Here is a 23,132-nt window from a genome sequence, read left to right on the forward strand (position 1 = left end):
ATTTTTAACGTGCTGCTGGATATAAAATCAGAAGTTCCTGTGAGCTCAAAGCACCACCAAGGAGGATGCCCAGCACATCTCTGCATGATTGACTTTTCTGGCTATGCTTCCTTTCAATCACCCTTCACTTGGAGGGGCTGGGTGGGCAATTCTACCAATGCATCTGCTCTGTATCCATGGATGTTTCGATCATCCAGTCACTGCCAATGTAGAGATGCAGGCCTTGGAGAAGGCTGCCACTTGCTTTCCTGTGTGAGTCGCTGCCGTGAGCTGGACTCCTTCCTATCAACCCCTGATGGGGATAGATATTTCTGGTCCATCTTGGTGTTGGGTAGGATTCAATCATTCAGTCACCTACAGGGAAGAGGCACAGAAAAATTACCCATCCTCAAGGGAGGTTGCCTGTTGCATCTCTGCATGGTCAGGTTCACTATTCTCGGATTGCCTCCTTTATGTCAGGAAGCCTACCTTGGTAAGTGATTCATGCTCAAACATAGGGGGTTGGGGTTGGACTCTACTGAGTGTGGGTACATCTAAAGATGAGCCTTTCTGTACAGAAAGGGATGTGTAAAATCCACTCTGTGTTTTGTGGATTGTCAGGCGCCTTTTGTTCCATCATCTGTTTACAGATGGTTTTGAATTTCATTTGTGTCAGGTGGGAGAATATGCAAATACTTCCACAAGGGGGTTCGTAACAATTTACGTAGTTTATGTTAGTACATAATGTTTAGTGTATTGTTCCTCATTCCGCTCAACTTTTCCCCATGTATATTTACCAGTCTCAGCAGAAAATTGCATATTTTCCTATGAATAAATATACGTAAATGTTGGGAAAGCTAAAACAAAGAAAGATCTGGAACTCCACAGATTCTGAGCGGCCTGAGGGGGTCACTCCATAGCAGATTCCTCAGGTTGGATTGTTAGAAATCTGAGCTTGTTTTTGTCCGTCTCAAATTTCTCCAGCATCCCTATGTACAGATGAATTTGAAGTGCCATTATAAGCTGTTCTGGAACATGGTCCATGCTGATATCAGGGTGGTGGAACTGACCTGGGGGAAAATTCTTTTTTTTTTTTTTTCCCCAATCCTTGTCTTCAGGGAGGCCTCTGCCAACATTCTTCACTATACACTAGGGATGGATGAATCTGTGAATTTCATTTTCACTCAGTTGGTCATTTTTCCAATCTTAAGTTTGGTTCGTTTCGAACTGTTTAAGTTATCATTTTTTTTAAGTTCTCACAAAATTTGTACACATTATTGTGTGCGTTTCTCCTCATACATGTGTTTTTGTTTGCAATTTTGCCCAATACACACATTTTCTGCCAGCAATTTTCCTGACATCAATTTATTTATTTGTCTGTTTATTTATTATTGGTATTACATTTATATCTCGCCTGTTTTCCTCTTGCAAGGAACCCATGACGGCTTGCATTTTGACTGTTATTTTCAGTAATATACATTTTGTGTGTGCGCTTTTCCCTAATATACACTTTTTTTTGGTACGTATCTTTGGATGGGAGAACTCCATTGCAAAATTCAGAGACGTGCAAATTTTGAAGGATAGCTGAGTTTCGGTTTCCATATTGGTCAAAAGTGCAAAATTAGGTGAGTTTGCATTAATATGCAAACTGAACGAATTTCTTCCCCCATCCTTACTGTGTACTCTGAGCATGGTGCAGACAGTGAGAAGACTTTAAGCTTGGTCTGGTTAAAGGACCACGTCTCATTGGTGGAGCACAGATTTTTCATGTAAATGGTCCCGGGTTCAGTCCTTGACACCTCCAGCTTAAAAGAGTCATGTAGCAGGTGATGGGGAAGCATCTTTCTCTGCCTCTGGGGTGCCACTGCCAGTCAGAGGAGACAAGACTGGGTTAGATGGACTGACCTGGGATACATCCTCTGTTCCTAGGGAACTCCTCCTCTCTCTGGGAAGATCAAGATACTTAGGGGCTAACTAGACATGAACTTGATGGGGGTAGAGCTGTGCATCAGAATGAGGGTTGATGCTGAATTTATCAGGGGATTTGGAACGCAAAAGAGGCAGGGATGTGCATGGACATATACCAAGCCTTCCTCCCAAAATCTGTCCCACTCCCCCAGGTTGCATTTCTCCTGGATGGGGGCTGGGAGCTGAGCCACATGGCTGGGGAGGGGAGGTGGTTGTGAGGGGTGGGAAGAGGGCTAAGCACCACAGTTCAAGTCATTTGTGCCCTGTCCTTTGTAGAGCTTGGATCCAGGACTTGCCTTCTGAAAGAGGAAGGGCCCTGCTCATGGAAGGCCCCTCTGCCTGGCTTTTGGGGATCCCCCTCCTCTCCACACCACACCTGACCCCATTCAGCAGGGTCTCCTGATTCTCTGTGTAGCATTTCCATGGGGCTGGAGGGGCTGCCATGGGAAGAAAGGGGTGGGGAAGTCCACTTCCACCAGCACAGCTGATCCAGCTTAAATCTGGATCCAACCGTAGGAATTTGGCATTGGCCCTCCTTCTTGCACACAGGTTGTGCTGCTGTCATGTATGACTTAGCCCTTTAAAGAGACCGCCTGAACTTCTATCGGAGTTCTACTTTGTTTCTGTCTTGCACATTGCTTGCAGCATTTGTGGGAGCTAGGCAATTGGGGCCTCCACAGTACCCCATCTGCTGTAATGGGCCCTCTTTGGTACTCCATCTGTTGCAGCACTGGGGTCTGAGTATGGAGAGATGGATCAGTCTATTTCTCATCCATGTCAGTTCCACGTATGTTTTTCCATAGTCCTGGCCTGGCCTGTTTCCACCATAGTTTAATTTTTAAGATCCACACAAAAGTTCATATATAAATACATGTTTTGAACATATTTCCTGATAAAATATGCATTGATAAACATATTTCATCTAAACGTACATGTCTCTAAATGTATTGTATCCCAAAATAGGCATGTAGACACATTTTGGTACTGTTTTTGAGCCAAGAAGTGCAACATCCGAAGGATATCTATGTTCATACCTGCGCATTAGTCCAAGAAGTGTGGATCAGGTCCATTTTCATTGGAATTCACAAAGATCCCTACATGTAACTCCTACTCATCATGGCACAATATCCCCTCTGGAGCCATCTCCCTTTGAAGAATGGATCTTAACTGCCCACTATGTGCTTGGGTGGCAGTGACTGCCCAACTTCCTCAAAGTAGACATGAGCACCTAGAGTAGACTCTTAACTAGGCCCTGATCCTGACATCTGTCGTACCCCCTATAAGATGTGCCATCAGTAAGACTGGCGTATATGAATGCATGGCCAACCTTACATTACATTTGTTTCCCCCCGGGTTTTTGGTGCACAACTATGAATCTCCATGGATCAAAACGGAAGGCACAAGACCAGTTCTAATAGGCCACTTTTGTGGAATTTGTTCCTCTAGTGGGAGCTTTGTGGTTGATAAGCCATGACAGGGGCTTGGGTGAGGAGAAGAGGGTGCTGAGCTGTTCCATGTCATTCACCCCATCCTCTCTCCCCCACCACACACACTTTGGCCATCACCCCCCAACCCACGTGAAACACCCCCCCCCAGCCTGCCAGCCGGAGGGATTTGAAAACAGATGGTTGAGCTATTTTCTGCCTCTGTGAGGCCCGATTGAGGAGCAATGAGGCAGCTAATGCCAAGAAAGATAGAAATTTACTTGCTTTAACTTCATATGGCACCCTGAAAAGAGTTCATTCAGACCAGGCACAACAATATCAACCCGGATGAATAAACCATTTGCGGCATCGATAGCTGTACATCATGGTTTAGTTCATGGACCATTTGCTTCCAATTTTTTATCTTCTTGCCCTGTTTCTCTCCCCCTGCTTCCTTGTCCTCCCTCCCTCTCTCCCCCCTTCCCCTTTTTTTCCATTGCCCCTCCATCCCTTTAAAGATGACATTGCAAGACCAGCCCTCCTGCAGCGTGGGATAAATAGGAGGCATTGATACGCTGTAGCAAACCTATGTGTCATTTGAACTGGGCTTTTTAAAGAGAAGAGAATAAACCAAAAAGGCAGGCATGCACCATAATGACGGAATGCAAGCCAAACGCCAGTTCTTTTTATTTCTATTTAGTTATTTTATTTAATGGGTGCTTTTGCCGTCAGCTTCAAAAATTGCAAACTTACCTGACTTTGCCTCTGGATGTTTGGTTAAAGAGTTTTAAATATTCCCTCCTCCCTCTTCCACTTGCTTGATCCTTGTCTTCCTTCTCCTCTCCGCTTCTCGATCTTTCTCTCCTCCCCCGCCCTGCACTGCCCACTCCGCTTTAGCCCCGTTGAGTGCAAAACTTGGGGTTTTTTCATAATCGCAAAACAGGCAAGTTGTTCCCTGGTTTAATAATAAGTATGATCAAGGCTACAAAAAGGGCAACTGATGTAAAATTGGAATCTGCGGTCCGTGTAATTTGAGCCTCTGTATTTGCACATTTTGAGTATATATACAGGGGTCGCTAAAATAAAGGAACCAAGCATAAAAATGCAGGCTTTTTTTAAAAAAAACATTCAACGTATAGTTAGGAAGGAAAAACAAAATGAGGAAAAAACCTAATCTCTCCAGCTTTAGAGGAGGTCACACAACCTCCTTTCATTCATTTTGCGCCCCGTGTATGTTTGCATGTCTACATTTCTGTATATATACACTGGTGGAACCAGATGTTAGACCAGGCACATGATTTCTACTGAAATCACCGGGCCTGCATCTCCTTCCCGCTCTTTTTCCCAGGAATAATACAAAACCTATGTTGTGATGTCATTGCGTGATGGATTTCCTGACATCACACATCATAGTCAATGACATGATGGAATAGCGGAGCATGATGTCACAACATGCATTTTGTATTACTGCACATTTCTGTTGGATGGGAGGAGACCTGAGAGGTGTCTTTTGCAGCAACTTCAAATCTGTTATAATATCTAGTTGCAGCTCGGCATGGTTCTAAAATTCTCCGAGTTTCAATCCCTCCCAAACCCATGTGTTTGAAGCTCCAAATTAACTGGGCAAATGAACAGATAAAAGGGAGTACTTCTTCACACAGTGCATAGTTAAACTATGGAATTTGCTACCACAGGCTACCCATTTGGATGGCTTTAAAAGGGGTTGGACAAATTCCTGGAGGAGAAGGCTGTCCATGGCTAGTAGTCCTGATGACCATGTGCTACCTCCAGTACCAGAGGCAGTGAGCCTATGTACACCAGTTGCTGGGGAACATGGGCGGGAGGGTGCTGTTGTGCTGATGCCCGGCTTGTGGGTTCCTGGTTGACAGCTGGTTGGCCACTGTGTGAACAGAATGCTGGACTACATGGACCCTTAGTCTGATCCAGCAAGGCTCTTCTGATGTTCTTAACTGGTCCTATTACCTAAGTGGAGCCAATGCATTACAGATTCTCTGTCGTTCCATTCTTTATTTCCACATTTTATATGGAGCATTGTTCATGCCATTTCAGTTGCTTCAGTTGTTCATTAGTGTCTTGAGGTGAGGGAGAAATGTGTTGAGTTAACATTTTAATGTGAATTTATCTCAATTGCACTTTCGAACCACTGTGGGAGCCAAAACTCAGTGACGCTTTGAAATGCACGCTTCTCTGAATTTTGCAATGGAGTTCTCCAAACAACAACAAAAAATGCACAAAAATGCACCTCTTAGGGAAAACGTGTGCAAACACCTGTATGTTAGGCAAAACTGCATACAAGAATTGCACTTTTGTGCCACTATGTTGAGTCAAAACTCAGTTACTCTTTCAAATGTGCACTCCTCTATATTTTGCAATGGAGTTCTCTAGTCAAAAAACATATACAAAACTGCATATATTACGGATCATGTTGCTGGAACTCGGGGATGAAATGCACTCTCAGTAGCTTCGGGACAGACGAAACAAAGCCGATTCTGACATAATGCAGTGATGGAATTTGCTGCCACAAAGCTCTGGGACTCTTTGCTGGCTTTAAAAGGGGGTTAGACCAATTCTAATGGAGCCTAGTAGGTCTAGCGAGGGTTATTTGCCATCAGGCCTGGTCCAAGGTATCTTTCTGCATCAAGCAAGCCGGTGGTGCTGCCGCCTGCCCAGCCAGCCAGCTTACTGCTGTGCTTGGCAGAGGCCGCCCCCACCGCCCGCACTCCTGCATGTGTTCCTCCCTCCCTCCCTCCCTCCCTGCTGGCTGGCTTGCTCCTCCCTCATGTCCTTGGCCAGGCAGCTCAGCTGGTCACTTGCTCCCGCCTTGTGCACCAACTTTCTCAAGAGGTCCAGTGAATTCCCAGGGGAGATCACCCGGGGCCGTCCTCTCAGGATAGCTTGTAGGATCCCTGTGGGTGGCTGGGGCGCAAGGCAGGAGCGACCGGGCAGGCAGGAGCAAGCAGCCAGCCGGCTGCCTGAGCAAGTGAGGGAGTGGCTGGCGAAGGGGGCAGGCGGGGGGGGCAGCCGTGGCCACCCACGATGGGAAGATGTGGCAGGCCCTCCTGGCAGGGACGGGGTGGGGAGGGCAGCACAATTCCCCGCCCATTCCTGCTCTGCCACTCGATGCGGGCGCTTGAGACCGCATGAGGGTGGGGCCAGCCCTGTTTGCCAAGACACCGAAATGGAAGCTCTGTGTTCAAAGGCAGTATGCAACTGCACGCCGGATGCCAGGTGTGTGGGGAATAATAGTGGGGAAGGCCTATTGCTTTCATGCCCACTTTACGGACTTCCCAGAAGCACATGATTGGGCATGGTTAGAAAACAAATATTGAACTTAATCAGGGCCAGAGTCAAGGGTAAGAACATAAGAATATAAGAAGAGTCCTGCTGGATCAGACCAAGGGTCCATCCAGTCCAGTGTTCCGTTTGCACAGTGGCTGACCAGCTGTCAACTGGGAGCCCACAAGCAGGACATGAGCGCAGCAGCACCCTCCCACCCATGTTTCCCAGCAACTGGTGTACGTAGGCGTACCACCTCTGGTACTGGACATAGCCATCAGCACTGGTAGTTATTGATAGCTTTCTCCTCCAGGGATTTGTCCAGCCCCTTTTTAAAGCCATCCAAATTGGTGGCCATCAATACATCCTGTGGTAGCGAGTTCCATAGTTTAACTCTGCGCTATGTGAAGGAAGACTTCCTTTGATCTGTTCTGAATCTCCCACCAATCAGCTCCATGGGAGGACCCCTTTGGGTTCTAGCATTATGAGAGAGGGAGAAAAATCCCTATCCACATTCTCCACACCAGGCATAATTTTGTACGCCTCTATCATGTCTCCCCTTACCCTCCCTTTTTCCAAGCTAAGCAACCCCAGCTGTCGTAACCTTCCCTCATAAGGGAGATGCTCCAGCCCCTTGATCATTGTTGTTGCCCTTTTCTGTGTGGTTGAGAACCTGCTTAGAGCCCACTGATCGGATCCCCCTGACTTGCTCCTCCTCTTCACCACCGCAGTTCCCCTGCCTCTCACTCTGGCCCAGACAACGGCAGTGGTGGTGAGAAGGAGGAGCAGGAGATGCCGTGGCCTCCTGGCTCCCTGGCTCTCTGCCTGCCAAGCAAGCAAGCGGGAGCAAGGAGGAGACAGAGGATGAGAAGCAAGGGCAGCTGGTGACAATGGCAGTGATATCACTGGGGGGGGGGTTGAGAGTGTCTTGCCCAAGGGCCCCCCAATCTGGAGCCAGCATTGAACTTGATGGGCAGTCAAGTCTGATCCAACAAGGTTCTTTCTTGTCAACCTATGCTTTGCCTTGCCACTAAACCCTAGGGTTCTCCCCGCAGTGGAAATACCACTTTCCTGCAAATTCCTGCCATTTTGGTTTTGGGGTCTGTGGTGATGCCGTTGCCATGCATCTAGAGGAAGCAAACATTTCACCTACATTTGCTGAGCTCAAATCTATCTTAACCACCTCTGCCTTCCACTCTTTATTGGGAAAGGTTGATATCCCCCCTCTCTGAGAATAGACTCCTTTGGGCTTCATTGATTGCAGTGGAGTTTTGCCGACTTGTCCCGGTGAGGGAATTCAATCTGTATTGTTTAAATAATTAAATTTCTCTAATTCCTCCCCCCAATTGCTCCATCCCCCCTTACTGTGCCCCCCTAGGCTTCTCCTCGGGCTCTCCCATCTGCTCGTGATATCTGTTTGATGGGATAAATGTTTCCGCTGGACTTCAGCCAGAAGTCTTTGCACTAAGTGGAAGCTTTTCCAGTGACTTCAACAGGCTCTGATCTGGGGGGTGGGCTGCAGAGGAGCTAAATTCTCTGGAAGATCCTACACACATGTGGCCATCCCCCAAATAAGAATGTATAAGAAGGACCAAAGTTCCTTTTCGTCCAGTATTTCGCTTCCCATCGTGGCCATCCAAAGGCCCAGAGAAGCATAAAGGCAGTAGTGCTCTCTTACTGCTGTCCCTGGCAACAGGTGTTCTGTGGCATACTGTCCCTGAGCATGGAGGCTTCACTTTGCTATTCTAGTTCCATTATTTGAGTGCCATCGCTTATGCAGCCAAAATGGCAGGAGCAACGTGCGAGAGGGAGGGATCAGAAGATTAGGGGTAACCCCAAGGTTTGCCCCCCCAAAATCTTTAGGAACTCCCTGGGGGGAACCCCCCAAAACAGCTCAGTGAAGGCTGAGCATGTTCATTGGCCACAGAATGTGACTGGCTGTTGAGAGGGGGAAAGGAGAAAACAGAATGGAATCGCTAGGAAAGAAGGATGGAGGAAAACACAGAGAGATATAAAAAGTCTAGAGAGAACTCTTTCATTGTCTGGATAGGTCATGTCCTGGTTCACAGTGAGAAGCTATTTTTAAAAGTCCCTAGGGATGGAAGCGAAAGCTTTCCGTAGAAATCAATGGAGAAATCCAAGATTTTAATATAGTTGAGATTGGTAACCAACATGCCCACCCCTCACTACCTTCCAAAAGAGCCCAATGAGGACTGATGCCGACTGGCTGTTGAGGAGAGGATGGAAAACTGGGAAAGGCAGGGGAAACAGAACTGAGTGACTGGAACCCTGAACACAAGTACTCCACACTTCAACATTTTGTTGCAGGGCCCAACTTGTCCTCTTTTAAAGGCATTTAAGCCAGGGGGTATCACCATATATTTGTAGCGACGAATTCCATACATTGATTTTTACGACTTGTGTGAAGAAATACTTGCTTTGACAGTACTGCAACCCCAACTTCTTCTTTGGATGATCCCACATACTATTATGGTAGGGTAGATGGATTTCTATATGTGTTCTCTCTGTGCCATTCATAGTTTTAAAAGCTGATATCCTGTTTCCCCTTCGTCGTATTTCTTTTCCTCAGGGAAAGCCCCTCATGGGGAAGCGACTCCAAATCCTTGATCATATTTGGTTCTGCACCTTTTCCAGCTGTATGTTATTTTTATTGAGATTTTATGTCTAACTTCTTGATTTAAAAGACATATCTATGCAGCAATGCTTCCAGGGTGGTTTACAAAAACTAAGGTAACATATACACATCCAAGTGTTAAAAACTGATAAAGGACAATACGTTAACATAGCAACAGATTAAAAAAAAAAACTCTGGGAAAAATAAAAATGCTGGCTTCAGGGGAAGGGGGAGTAAATAACACACTCCGAGTACCTGAAGGGCTGTCACATAGAAGGGGCAAAGATGTGTTCTCTGCTGCCCCAAGAGGGCACGACAAGATCTAATGGGCATCGTTCCAGGAGGATGGATATTGGGGGGTTTCTTGCAGGATTCTCCAAGATGTGTTGGAGTTTAACTCCTACAATCCTCAGCCAGCAATGGCCATGCTGGCTGAGGATTGTGGGAGTTGTAGTCCAGCACATTTGGAGGGTACCAGGTTGAAGAAGGTGCTTTATTGTAACGAAGCCAAAACTTGTGTTATCAAAGTAATCACATATTCTTCCCCTGTCTCCCCATGCCACCATTCCATGCCTCCTTCCTCTGTTGTTTCCAAGTGTCTATTTCAGATTGTAAGCCCCTTGCAGAAAGCGCCTGTCATTCCCGTTCTTTGAAAAACACCATGTACATAGATGCCGCTATATAAATCATAATCAAAGTGATAATCACCTAGAACTGTGTGTAACTTGGGACCTAGGTATCTGATAGAATACTTGCTTCTATATAAACTTGGTCATGTACTGACGGCAGCTTTGGAGATGACATCCAGGTGTCCCCACCATCTGAGGTGAGATAGGTGGCAACCAGAGAGAGGGAGGGAGGGAGGAGAGCTTTCTCAGCTGTAGCACCTCATTTATGGAATGCCTTTCCTAGAGAGGTTTGCCTGGTACCAACATCACTACCACCTTTTCACAGAATCAAGAGTGGGAGGTACAGTGTCCACTTACGAATCAGCCTCAGAGAGGAAATGCATCACCAAAAACAAGGACACTGATTTGCATCAAATTTGCATGCACTAACTTATACATACGTGTGCCAATTTAGTCATTATTATAAGTAAAATAGAAATACAGTACATCTCACCACAGTGCGGAAGACTGTAAGCTGGTAACCTTTGTAGGCCTGCTCTGCCCAACTGCTGCTGAGGGTCACCTTCCAGGTCTTCCTTCCTATGGTTCTTTCTCTTTAAACCAGCCATGGACTGGACAGTCCTTCAAACAGAGGATGCCTTCAAAATAGAGGACAGTCCTCTGGTAACCATTCAAATAGAGAACAGTCCTCTGTAAGAGAGGACACATGGCCACCCCAGAGTGGGGGCTTGTAGGCCATCAAGGCCAACACCCTGCTTGATGCAGGAAATGCAGAACGAGCGCTTGAAGCTCTACAGTGAGGGAGAGGGCACCGCTGCTCCGTGTAATTGGTCTCATTGCCAAACTGCTCTTCCTGTCAGGACATTTCTCCTCGTATTCAACCAAAACCTGCCCTTCGGCAACTTCTGCCCCTTAGATCTAGTCCTGCCCTCTTGGGGCAGTAAAGACCAGTCTTTGCCGTTTTCCACTTGACAGCCTCTCGGATACTCCAAGCGTGCTATTGACTCCCTAGTGGAGTTGATGCAAACCTGGGCCAACTGTTGCTTCTCCTGCCATTTCTGCAGCTTCCATGCCTGCAGCTATGGTGAACACTTGTGAATCACCAACAAAAGAGGACACGCATCACCCCCAAAGGGGATAAAAGAGCATAACATGTGTATGCATAACATTTGTATGCATATGTCAGGGTTGCCCTTATGAACTGGGCCCCCTGAGCAACTCCCTAAGGATCTCTTGCCTCCTTAAGAGTCCCACCTTCCTTCTTTTACCTTCACCTTTCCAGTAATGTGGGGTTTAGGCTGTAGACACAGGGTGACTGACACTCTAGACACAGGGTTTAACCACAACAGTTTACTGGTAAATTAAAGCAAGCAAATCACAACTAAAGGTGTATACAGAATAGAGCTCAGTGATACAAAAGGTATTAAGAGAAAATAAAAGTTGCAAAATGCAAATTCCTTTACCCTAACTGTCCTTAGACTTCTCCAGGCTTCTTTTTGCTCCCTCCTCAGGCTCCCGTCTCCCTGAATCTGCTTTTACTGGCTTTCTCCCTTTCTTTATGTACCCTCCTCCCTCAGAACCGAAAGTACTGCTTCAAACCTGAAGAAATGAAACTTAACTGGGGAAATGAAACTGAAACTTAACCAGGGAAATGAAACCATTCCTCTCAGGGATATTCCCTCCCAACAAAAAAATTCAGGGCTCTAAGCCTGACCATTTTTCTTTTCCTTGCCTCTGTAGGACTCAAACCTTCACAGCATAAAGTTGCATAAAATTTGCCCGTGCTAATTTATATATACAGATGCAAATTTAGAAATACTGATTATAATTTAAATAGAAATAAAGTACATCTCACCATAGCATAGAAGACTGAGACCAGGTGACCTGTAGGCCTACCTGTTGATGGGCAGCTTCAAGGCCCAGCTTTTCCTTTGGATGGTTCTTTATACCACACTTGGACCAGACAGCCTTGAAACAGAGTATGCCTTCAAAAGAGAGAACACTACTCCAGCAGCCCTTCAAATAGAGGACTGTCCTTGGTAAAAGAGGACACCTGGACACCCTAGCTCAAAATGGCATCCACCAGCAATTATACAAAATGTACAGTTCTGCATTTGGGCCTAGAAGATATGGATTTGACCTTTCATCCCATCATTGTACACGATGAGTTGGGAGGGGAGGGTTTGCAAGTAAGAGCAGGATTCTGCTAAATTGCAAAGCTAATGTACAGAAGAAGGCATTTATTTCCACTTCCCAAAGAGACTCCCTTCTCCCCCGTATTTTTTTAAAGAACTAAATTGTTGCCTCACCTCTACTCCCTGCCCCTCACTTATTGCATGCCTCCAAATGTGGAAACTCATCAGAAGTGCCTGAGGCATGAGCTAATTATGGGAATGCATCCGTTTTTCCACCGGGCCGGCTTTAAGAGATAAGACACCCCTGTGCTATAAAATCTGGTGAGGGGATATATATATATATATATATATATATATATATATATATATATATACATACATACATACATACACACATACACACACACACACACACACACAGAGGTTGATGTGTTTTGAAATGGGTTTTTGCTTTGTTCCTCTATTTTCCCCCTGGGTGTATTAACCTTGGCGACACCGTCAGAAAGCGCGGTCGACAGGAGCACCTGCTGAGGTCACGGCTAGTCATTAGTTTTTCGGTCAGTGCAGAATAAACCCCATTTCTCCACGGCTGTGTGTCTCTCTCTCCACGGCTGGGCTCTGCCTGTCTCTGTCTTTTTCTCCCTGCCAAAGTCACACTTTTTTTCCTGCCTGACTTGTTCCTCCATAGCTATTCTATCTCCAACTGTGGGGGCGTCAAAGAAAAAGATGAGATCAAGTTGAGGGGAAAAAATTGTCTGATTTTCCTGGCCCTTTGTTCCCAGGCCTTCTGGCATTCTCCTTTTGTGAAGGCGGCAAAACTCTCTCTCTCTCCTCAGTGGGCTCTTTTCTCTTTTTTTGCTGCCTGTGCACTCTTAGGCTTTTAGGGTAGGTTTAAAAGGTGCAAGAAGTTGTGTGTGCATGTAATAAATACACATATAACTAAGCAATGTGAGGTGGCGAAGGAAAGCCACTGTAGCTCCATGGAACCTCCGTTTGCACAGGCTGTGTGCCTCCCTGAGTGCCAGACGTTGGGGACAAACAAGATGGTGGTTCTCCAACCTACCAGATGTTTGGCAGTGGAGGCTCTGATGTCAGTGGGGTGGTGAATCCTTTTCGGGGTTTGGTCAGAACCAGTCAGAACGCTAAAGGAGCTATCCAAGGTGCAAAGGTGGGTAGCTCCTTTAGAGTTCTGACCAGTTCTGATTGAAACCCAGAGCGGATTCACTGCCCCACTGACATTGGAGCCACCAGCCTCCACTGGTGTTTGGACTCCAATTCACTTCATCCCCAGCCAGTATGCTTGTAGTTCAAGACATCTGGAGGGCTACAGGTTGGGGGAGGCTGGTGTAGACTGTCAAGTTCAACCCCTGCTGACACTTTTATTTTTATTCATTACATTTTGGAATCCAAGGGTTCAACTGCCATTTTGGTTTTTATTCATTACATTACATTTATACCCCACCGTTCTTCCATTGTGGAACGCAAGGTGGCTACATGTGGTTCCCAGGTGGTCTCCCCTCCAAGCACCGACCAGACCCATACCTGCTCAGCTTCAGCAAGTTGGCTGCCTCATGTGCCTTCGGACCATGCCCAGAGACATCCATCTGACCCATTTTGGAGACAGAATGCTGGGTGGGCCTTGGTTCTTAAAGTAGGGCTGGTCATATCATATGCAACCACCCAACTTCAGGTTGCTTCGGTGCAGGTAGCTTGATCCCTGCTGTGTCTGCTTTGGTGAAGCCACAGCAAACATAACAGGGAACAAGCTATCACATGGGAAATGCCATTGCTGGATGAATTTGTTGGTTCCTCCACCTTGGCATTCTGTTTAGGGTGGCCGCTTATACATCACCAAAGAGAAGATGCACCGTCCCCATCCCCTGCAAAAGAGAGCACAGATTTGCATGAAATTTGCATGTGCTAATTTGCATATGTATCAATGCACATTTAGAAATCATGGCTATAATTATTCACATACAAATGCAATGCATGTCACCATAGTGGGGAAGTGACCAGGTTACCTGTGCACTGCCTGTCCAGGTTCTCACTCTGGATGGGCAACTTCAAGGTCTCCACCACTTCCCTTCCTTGTCTTTAAACCAGAATTGGATCATCAGCCCTTCAAATACAGAATGCTTTCAACTAGGGGACTGTCCTCAGTAAAGCAGGACACATGACCACCCCAATTTTGTTTCTTCATGGAGGCTGGCCGGCCAGATGTTACAGATACCTGATGTTTACAGAGACACAGTTCAGTCTCATCCCCACTTTGTTCAGTCTCAGCATCTGGTATCTCAAAGGCAAACAAATTCTGATGATGAAGGTTTTGCTTCCAGCTCTCATGGCTAGTTGCTAGAATTAGATGCATTTTCCAGATATTTAACTGATCCCCTCTCTTTATCTGCTACTGGCCATCGCAACGTCTCTTGAGTACAGTGTTCTGGATGTTATGATCCATAGAGCTGAACCAAAAATGTCAAGAGTATATATACATTTATGGGAAAATGACTGAGAATGTCCTTGTTTGGTCACCGTTGCCCCAAGGCAGCCATTTTGCAGAAGTATTCTCTGACTGCAGAGAATACTTTTTGCAGAAGTATTCTACTCAGCACTGGTTAGGCCTCATCTGGAGTACTGTGTCCAGTTCCAGGCACCACATTTTAAGCAGGATGCAAACAAACTGGAGAGGGTTCAGAGGAGGGCAACAAAGATGATCAGGGGACTGGAAACAAAGCCCTATGAGGGGAGACTGAAAGAACTGGGCATGTTTAGCCTTGAGAAGAGAAGACTGAGGGGAGACAGGATAGTGCTCTTCAAGGACTTGAAAGGTTGTCGGAGACAGGAAGGCCAGGATGTCTTCTTGATCATCCCAGAGTGCAGGACACGGAATAATGGGCTCAAGTTACAGGAAGCCAGATTCCGTCTGAACATCAGGAAAAACTTCCTGACTGTTAGAGCAATATGACAATGGAACCAGTTACCCAGGGAGGTGGTGGGCTCTCCCACACTGGAGGCATTCAAGATGAGGCTGGACAGCCACCTGTCAGGGATGCTCTGACTTGGATTCCTGCGTTGAGCAGGGGGCTGGACTCGATGGCCTTGTAGGCCCTTCCAACCCTAAGATTCTATGATTCTGTTACTGTTTTCTGCAGTATGGTGTGTGGCATCTGCCATTTCTCCCCACAGTGCCCTGGAATAACATTAGAACTGGGGTATTGCAGGGGATGCAAAATGGTAGAGATGCTAGAGGAATTGTCCTGTCTGCATTTTTGAGGGGCTAACCCGAAGTCGCACTTCATTGACTCATAAGCGGATCAGAATGCAGTTATCCTTTGGGCTGCACACTTCTAAATTTGTGATGCTGTTCTTGTCTCAAAAGATGTGTACAAGCCTTCACAAGATGGCTTTCATTATATAAATATAATTAAAAAAAACCAAACACACAACCACCCCAATATACATCAGCATAAAGGACAGCCGTAGGAATCGATGGATCCAGATTTACACTGGATCAACTGTGCTGACAGAAGTGGACTTCCCCACCTCTCCTTCCCATGGCAACCCCTCCAGCCCCTGAAAATGCTACGTAGAGAGTCAGGAGACCCTGCGGAATGGGGGAGCTGTGGAGGTGTAGGGAAGATCCCCCCAAATTGGGCGGCGGGATCTTCTATGACCACAGCCCTTCCTCTCATGAAAGGTCCTCTTCTCTCATGGAAGGTAGATCCTAGCGCCAACCCAATAACAATAAAATAGCAACAGAACAGCAACAGCAATAAATAGCAATGCCCAACTTGGCACAATATCTTTTAAACAAATAAAAAACACCAGCACCAGATTAACAGCAGCAAAATATACTTATCAAGAAAAAGCAACTTGGAACAAATTGGTCTTTTTAATGCCCGTTCAAAGGCTTGCAATGATGGGGCCATAATCTCTGTTGGAATGGAGTTCCATAAAAATCCTCTTGCAAGATGGCTTACAATAGTACGCCACACCAGTTTCCTAATGGATTAGTTCCAGTTCGGAAAGAGACCAGTCAATTCAGAACCTGCATGTCTGGTGAGAAATTCAGATAAGGGTAGGCAGTAACACAGGACATTTGTGCAGGAAACTGTGTGAAGGACAGAAATCTTCTGCATCGGGCTAACAGAATCTGCTTCCAAACGTCTGCTGTTCTCACCGCCATCAGCAGGTGTTGACTGACTTTGGCTTTGACAACTTATCTCTTCGGTCATGAAGACTAGAAGCTTGTTCCCTTAGTTCGAAATAGACAATGGGACCATAGAAATATGATGGGTGCACTGGATCATCAAGCCACATTTGCAGTTATGCAGTTAAATGCCTCTCCTAAAGCTTAGTTACTTGCAATAAGAGGTTTAAACTAATATAGGCTGGTATTTCTGGCCCCCCAAATCTTTTCCGAAATGGAATGCGGCCCTTGGGTTGAAAGAGGTTCAGTACCTCTTTAAAGAGTAGTCACAGTGGGTTCTTCACCCACAGTGTGAGGCTGGCTTTGAAATTTGAAGGTTGAACCCTGGTTAGCCTGTCTCCCTATTTTTAACATAGCACAGGTGCATTTATTCATTTATACATCTATTATCAGTTTGCTAGGGCAAAAAGACCTTGCCAATATTATAGGGAAATTGTTGTACAACTCTGCCAGGGGGTGGGGTGAGTTGTATGTGTGTTAGCGACGTTACAGGTACTAGCCCGTAGGTGCCTTCCACAGCCAGCTTTTTCCTAGTTGAGAATGATCACTTTAGCAACTTGCAGAGCCAGTTTTCAGAGCTTGCCCTGGGTCAAAATAATAATAATAATAGTAATAATAGTAATAATAATAATCATTGGTATATTGATATTGACTGTGATGGAAAAGATTTCAAATTGTCTGCACTGCTCTCTCTTCACTCCCAGCTCATGGCCTTAGGTTATGTGCATTCAGAGGAATAAAGAGACCCAATCTCAGGATGGTGAAAAAATATATGTGGTTTTATTCCAAGAAGTAGCCCATGAGATATGTGGAATAAAACCATATGTATTTTCCCAACATCCTGAGACTTTGTCTCTTTATTCCATTGGATCATTCTGGATGTTCTCCAATTTTGTTTAACTCTTACGTGCATTCAGAATCATCAGCATCTTATTTAACTTTCCTCCCTTCTCTACTTTTCTTATAGAACCAGCCCCCCCCTGGCCTTTATACGAAGACAAAAGATCCTGCTACAGCTCCAGACACCCCAGATGTCTTAGAGATTGAATTCAAGAAGGGTAAGGGGAGTCTTCTTGCAATACTATGGTGCAACCACAGTTGGAGAAATTGTGTGCAGTACTGATGGCCACGTCTCAAAAAAAAGAAAGATACGGTACAGATGGAAATGGTGCAGAAAAGAACAACCAAAATGGCCAGGGCTTCTGGAAGTACCTTCCTTACAATCGGGGCTTTTTAGTTAGAAAAATGACCACTAAGGGTGCAATCCTATGGGGACAGTTGGCCGCCTCCAAACTCAGAGTCAACTGCCTATCCAATGCAGGGTGGGCGGAGCGCGGAGCAGATCTTCTCCATGCTTCAGCCGCCCTGCATTCGTGGCTAGATGGCCAATTTTGGCTGTCTAGCTGCAGGACTTCAGAGCAGGGGTGGGGGGAGGCTGGATGGCACATGGGAAGCATCATACCAGCACTTCTGTGCTCCTGGCCCCTGGGAACGCCCCCTTTTGCCCTGCTCTGTGCTGCTGTTCTGAGCATGGAGCCCAGGGGTGATCCATGCCACCTACGAGGTGGCTGGGGAGTGGCGGGGAGGCCGTTTTCCAGGAACAGACCTTGGAGCTTGGGCGCCAAGGTCAGTTCCCGGAAACCGAACCGTCCTATGGCCATCTCGCTGCTGTCTAGCAGCCATAGGATTGTGCCCTAAGATGGGGACATGATATAAAAGGATGCATAGTGTGGAGAAAGTGGATAGAGAGATGGTTTGTTTGTTTTTTCTCACTCTCTCAATACTAGAATGCGGGGTCACGCAATGGAGGTGGTGGGAGATTCAGGACGGACAACACGAAGTCTTCTTTCATGCATTGCATAGTTAACTTATGGAATAGCTGCTAGGGATTTTAATATATCAAGCAGTATAAAAGTATGATAAATAAATATATTTGCTTCTACAAGATGTGATGATGGCTAGGGACATTGCTAGGCACTTAAAAGATTAGGAGCCCAAGCCCAAAAGGTTAATTGCCATGTGGGGCAGGGATTTTGGGAGGCTACAGCATCCAGGGAGGGGAGGGTTAAATCTTCTCTCCCCAGCTGCAATCCCCTAGGAAATCCCCTCTGCCTGGCAATTAAATTTGAAAAAACCCTCCCATTGGCATCAATGGGAACACTTTTTTCTAAGTTTAATTGCTATGCAGGGGGTGGCGGTATTTGGGGTGTGTTCCTGTTGCAGCCTGTACGGAGCCGTGAAGGCTGGTGGCTCCTATTTCAGTGGTGCAGTGAATCTGCTCTGGATTTCAGTCAGAACCAGCCAGAATTTTAAAGGAGCTATCCAAAGTGCTGAACCCTATCCCCAAAGTGGGTTCAGCACCTTGGATAGCTCCTTTAGAGTTTTGACTGGTTCTGACTGAAATGCGGAGCGGATTCGTCGCACCTTGGGTAACCCCTTTAGTTCTGACTGGTTCTGACTGAAACCCAGAGTGCATTCACTGCCCCACTGACATTGCAGCCACCAACCTCCTCCTTCCCTTCCCAGCTGCAGTTTCCCTTGAAAATAATCTCCTACATGGCAGTTGAGAAAAACAAACTCTTTCATAGGTAGAAAGGGACACTTAGGGCTCCGTGGAATAGATTGGGTCCCTGGAAAATAGATTTGGGGCCCCATGGGCCCAGGCCCAGCAATGCCTCTGGAGATGGGCACTAGCTTAGTTCGATGGCTTTAAAAGGGGGCTAGTCAAATTCATGGAGGATGAGACTATTGATGGCTACTAGTCATGATTTATTTATTTACAACATTTATATAGCGCTCCACGTCTAAACAGATTCCAGAGTGGTGATGAGTATATACAACCTCCTATATGCCTCTGAGGACCAACAGTGTGTTAGGGTTGCTGTACAGCTGTTACTGGGGCACATGGGTGGGAGGGTGTCATTGCACTCATGTCGTGCTTGTGGGTTTCCCGTGGGCAGCTGGGTGGCCACTGTGCGAACAGAATGCTGGACTTGATGGACCCTTGATCTGATCCAGCAGGGCTCTTCTGATGTTCTTATCACTAAATGCAGGCCTCCCTCTCCCCCAATTGCTCTATTTTAAAAAATAGATTCCTGAATGACATTTGCTGGCAGGGATGTACGAGCATTTCAGTTCGGTTCGCAAAGAATTTGAATCTGCCCCATTCACAACCCAGAACAGGAGTGCATTTATTTGAAAAATGTTCACACATTCCCAAACTTGTGACATTGTGCAAAAATGTGTTTGTTTGTTTGTTTTTTAAAAAAAATGCACACTTTGAAACGTGCATTTAAAAATATATACACATTTTCGCACTCAATGGGGGAAAGCGTGTACTTTTGAAAAATGCATATAAAAATGTGCGCTTTGTCCCTTCAAAATATGACAGGTAACAAATGAAAATGAGAGCAAGCTCATCCAAGGCTGGACAAATTCCTGGAGGAAAAGGCTATCCATGGCTACTCGTCTTGATGGCTATATGCTACCTCCAGTATCAGAGGTAGTATGCCTGAGTACACCAGTTGCTGGGGAACATGGGCAGAGGGTGCTATTGCATCATGCCCTGCTTGTGGATTCCCATGGACAGCTGGTTGGCCACTGTGTGAACAGAATGCTGGACGAGATGGACCCTTGGTCTGATCCAGCAAGGCCCTTCTGATGTTCTTATGTGCTTTCACTAGAGTTTGTTAACATATCCAGCTGTAGGTCATCAAGCAGACTACTCCAATAATGAGCTTTCATTGGTTAATCTACTCATTATGCTGACTATGGTTTCCAGCCTGTTCTTTACTATCAAACACAACCCTTGCTGGATCAGTCCAATAGTTCACCTAGTTCCACCAGAAAGCACAGAAGCAAGTCACGAAGGCAACAAGTCTCCCTTGTACTTTGTCCCCAGTAACTGGCATTCACGGGTACACTGCCTCTGAACATGGAGGTTCCATTCAGACATCACGGCTAATAGCAAATAGCCATTGATAGAGCTAGGCTCTGCAAATGTGTCCCATAATCCAACCTCTTTCCGCCTGAGGGCCAAATCCTATTTCTGAGATGCTCTTGTGGGTAGAATTCCAGTGGTGGAAGGGGCCAAAGGGGTGGGGCCAGAAATTCCAAAAATATTAGCATATTGTGGCTTAAGGAGCTTACTGCCCGCTTAGGAGAGGCATTTTAACCTTTTAGAATGGGGAAAAACCGGCACAGAACCTGGGACATTGCCAAATGCTCTGTGGTCAGGGGGAAGGGAGTATGGGAACTGGGAAACACTGGAAGGTTGGATTGGGACCCCAGGAAAGGCAGATTTGCCCCCCAGGCCTGAGGTTTTGTACCCCTGGTTCTAAGTCATCACCCTTTCTTATGGCAGCGAAATGCATCCATTCCTTTTGCATGGTCACCTTAGATGCTAAGCTCGAATTGTCAGGCGTTTCTGCAGGTGAAAACATTGGTTTGGCATTCTCTGCCTGTGGAAACAGATGAGCTGTCGGCTGAACAGACAGTTGAGATGGCTGGGCAGGCAAGTTCTTTTTTAACATTTGGGCAAGCCTGGGTACTCCTGAAGCCTGAGGCCAGTCGTTCGCCATCTTGTACCACCTAAAAACAGAGTCACCATGACCAAGGCTATTTATGATCAGTGGCTCTTCAGACCTGAGGTGCGTACGAAACCTTTTGCAAACAGACCCGGCAAAAGCTCCAAAGCCTTTAGCTTCCCGTCAGGGAGCCTTAACAATACAACCCCGCCAAACCGACTAAAAGAGAATGTGTCGCCCCACCTGGGAAGACGAAGAACCCTATCCCTGCGTCCCAATCAACAAACTCTAACGGAGCTGCCGTCCCTCAAGAAGCAACGCCGTGCCTCCTTTTGCATTCTGTGAAATGGGCCTTTTTATTTGTGTTTGTCCCCAGCCTAAAGATGCTCAATTTAATTGGGTGACATTGATTTCTAGTGTCAGAAGAATGGATTAAAAAAAAAACTCCACATGATTTGAAATTTTATAAACCTCCATCATGTCCCTGATCAGCTGCCTCCCCCCAAACTTAACGACCGCCCCCCTTTAGCCTTTCCTTGTTGGGAAGGTGTCTTATCACCTCAATCATGCTGGTACCTTTTGTGAACCTCTTCCACCACAACTATATTCTCTTTGAGGTGACCAGAATGCCTGTGTACAAGCATTCCAAATATAGCCGTAGAACACTCCAGAAAGTATTTCTTCAGGCCATTTTTAGCTGAAAATGTGGCGATTTCCCAAGACTTCACTGTGAGCCCCATCCCTCATTTTGTCTTTGGCTTTCGGCAACTCCTCTTGGCGTCTTCTGCTGGGCCACTAGATACGTTTTGTCTCCCAAAGCATGGACATAGTCCACGACAGCTGTTCATCCTTCCCAACATCGTTAATAACTTGAATAAAACCTCAAATAAATTAATTAGTGGGTATAAACAAAAGCCCATGCATAGGTTCTCCGTCTTGGCCTGTGTGCGTATCCAACTTCCCTATAGGAGAACTCGGAGAGACCCGGTGAGGTTGAATAACTCACTCTCTGCCTTTAGAGTGAGGAAGACACAAGGCCCGCTACCCCTCCCTTTGCCAGCACACACATCCTCGTTTTATCCCCGACTTAATTTATTTGAAGTTCTAATCTAATTATTAACTATTTTAAAAGGGATAAGCAGCTTTCTCAGACAATGCCTGTGCTTTGCCAGGCGAGCTCCGTCTGATAGCCAGGCGAAAGACGACAATAGAATGCGAAGAGGGGAGATGACACGGGGGGGGGGTGCTCTCCATGTGAGCGAGAAAGACTTAGGGTTCATTATCGCAGGGGCTTACATTTAATAGTCATTTACAGCCAAATTTATAAACTCCCAAGTCTTCCAGCCCACCTTTAAAAAAATGAAATGAAATAAAATATATAAAGGGGTTTAGGATGAGGAAGCTGACAAAATCCCTTGGCTACAACAGTGGCCCTTTGTAGTAAAGACCCGAAAGGCAGCCATTGAGTCCTGATTAGCGATTGATAAAGCTCTATATGGTAATGAGGAGGGCAGATGGAAGAGAGATTAGCCTCCCGAACGAACGGGCTTTTTCCTTTTCTTTTGTGGGTCCCCCACAGCCATCATCCCCCTCCCACCCACCCACCCCCATCCCCTGTGTCTGTTTCCGTATACATTTATTGCTCATTTCACACTGCTCAAGGGGGGAAAAAATGCTTCTTTCTATTTAGTCACCACCTCCAGCCTTCCCCCTCAAGGTTCCCCTCTTCTTTCCTTGTCACCCTCTGCCCCCTTTTTTTTTAAGGGGGGGGAAAAAAGAGAGAAATAGGTGTAATAATTAATTCATGGAGCCACTCCCCACGCTTAGGCTGCAAAAAGGCCTGAGACAGGGCCCCTATTCACTCTTGTCAGGCGGTTAACTGGGAACATGTGTGGTGTTTGTCCGCTGAACAGACATTACAGGGCCAGTGTGTGGTGCCTTGCCGGCACCTCGGCCTTCCCGCCCTTTCCCCTTCCCTCTCCTTTTGGATGTTGGGTTGTTTGTTAGGCCCAGCCTCGGTGACTGGTGGAACAGAAGGTGCTAGGCCCGAAGACAATTGGCAAGCGTGAAATTTAATTAGTCGAGGCCTTAGCCGCAATTTCAAGCTCCTAAAAAAGAGGGGAACAGGGGCGGGTGAGAAGGGGGCAGTTGTATGTGGGAGTGGGGAACTTTTATTGCCTTTTTTTTAAACAACAAAAAAATCTCTTTTCTCTCGAGGCTTCCCCCCACCCCAACCTCATATTGTGCGACGTTTCCCCCCCCCTCTTTTTCTTTTTTGAAGCCTTCTGAGCGAAGCAGCTTAGCCGTGCCTTTTTAAGAAGTTATTTAG

At 46.3% G+C, this 23,132-nt stretch overlaps 1 protein-coding gene across 1 annotated transcript in view; it reads left to right on the forward strand.

The window, feature by feature from the left end:
- Positions 1 to 23,132, forward strand: part of ASS1 (argininosuccinate synthase 1) — a 115,850-nt gene that overhangs the window by 43,817 nt on the left and 48,901 nt on the right. Inside the window, exon 9 of the mRNA XM_084821334.1 lies at positions 17,245 to 17,335. Within this exon, the coding sequence (XP_084677460.1) occupies positions 17,245 to 17,335 (91 nt within the window). The remainder of the gene's footprint in view (positions 1 to 17,244; positions 17,336 to 23,132) is intronic.

This window comes from Heloderma suspectum, chromosome 14 (assembly GCF_057233095.1).
Source record: "Heloderma suspectum isolate Gila_16-S chromosome 14, 16-S_ref, whole genome shotgun sequence".
Lineage (NCBI taxonomy): Eukaryota > Metazoa > Chordata > Lepidosauria > Squamata > Helodermatidae > Heloderma > Heloderma suspectum.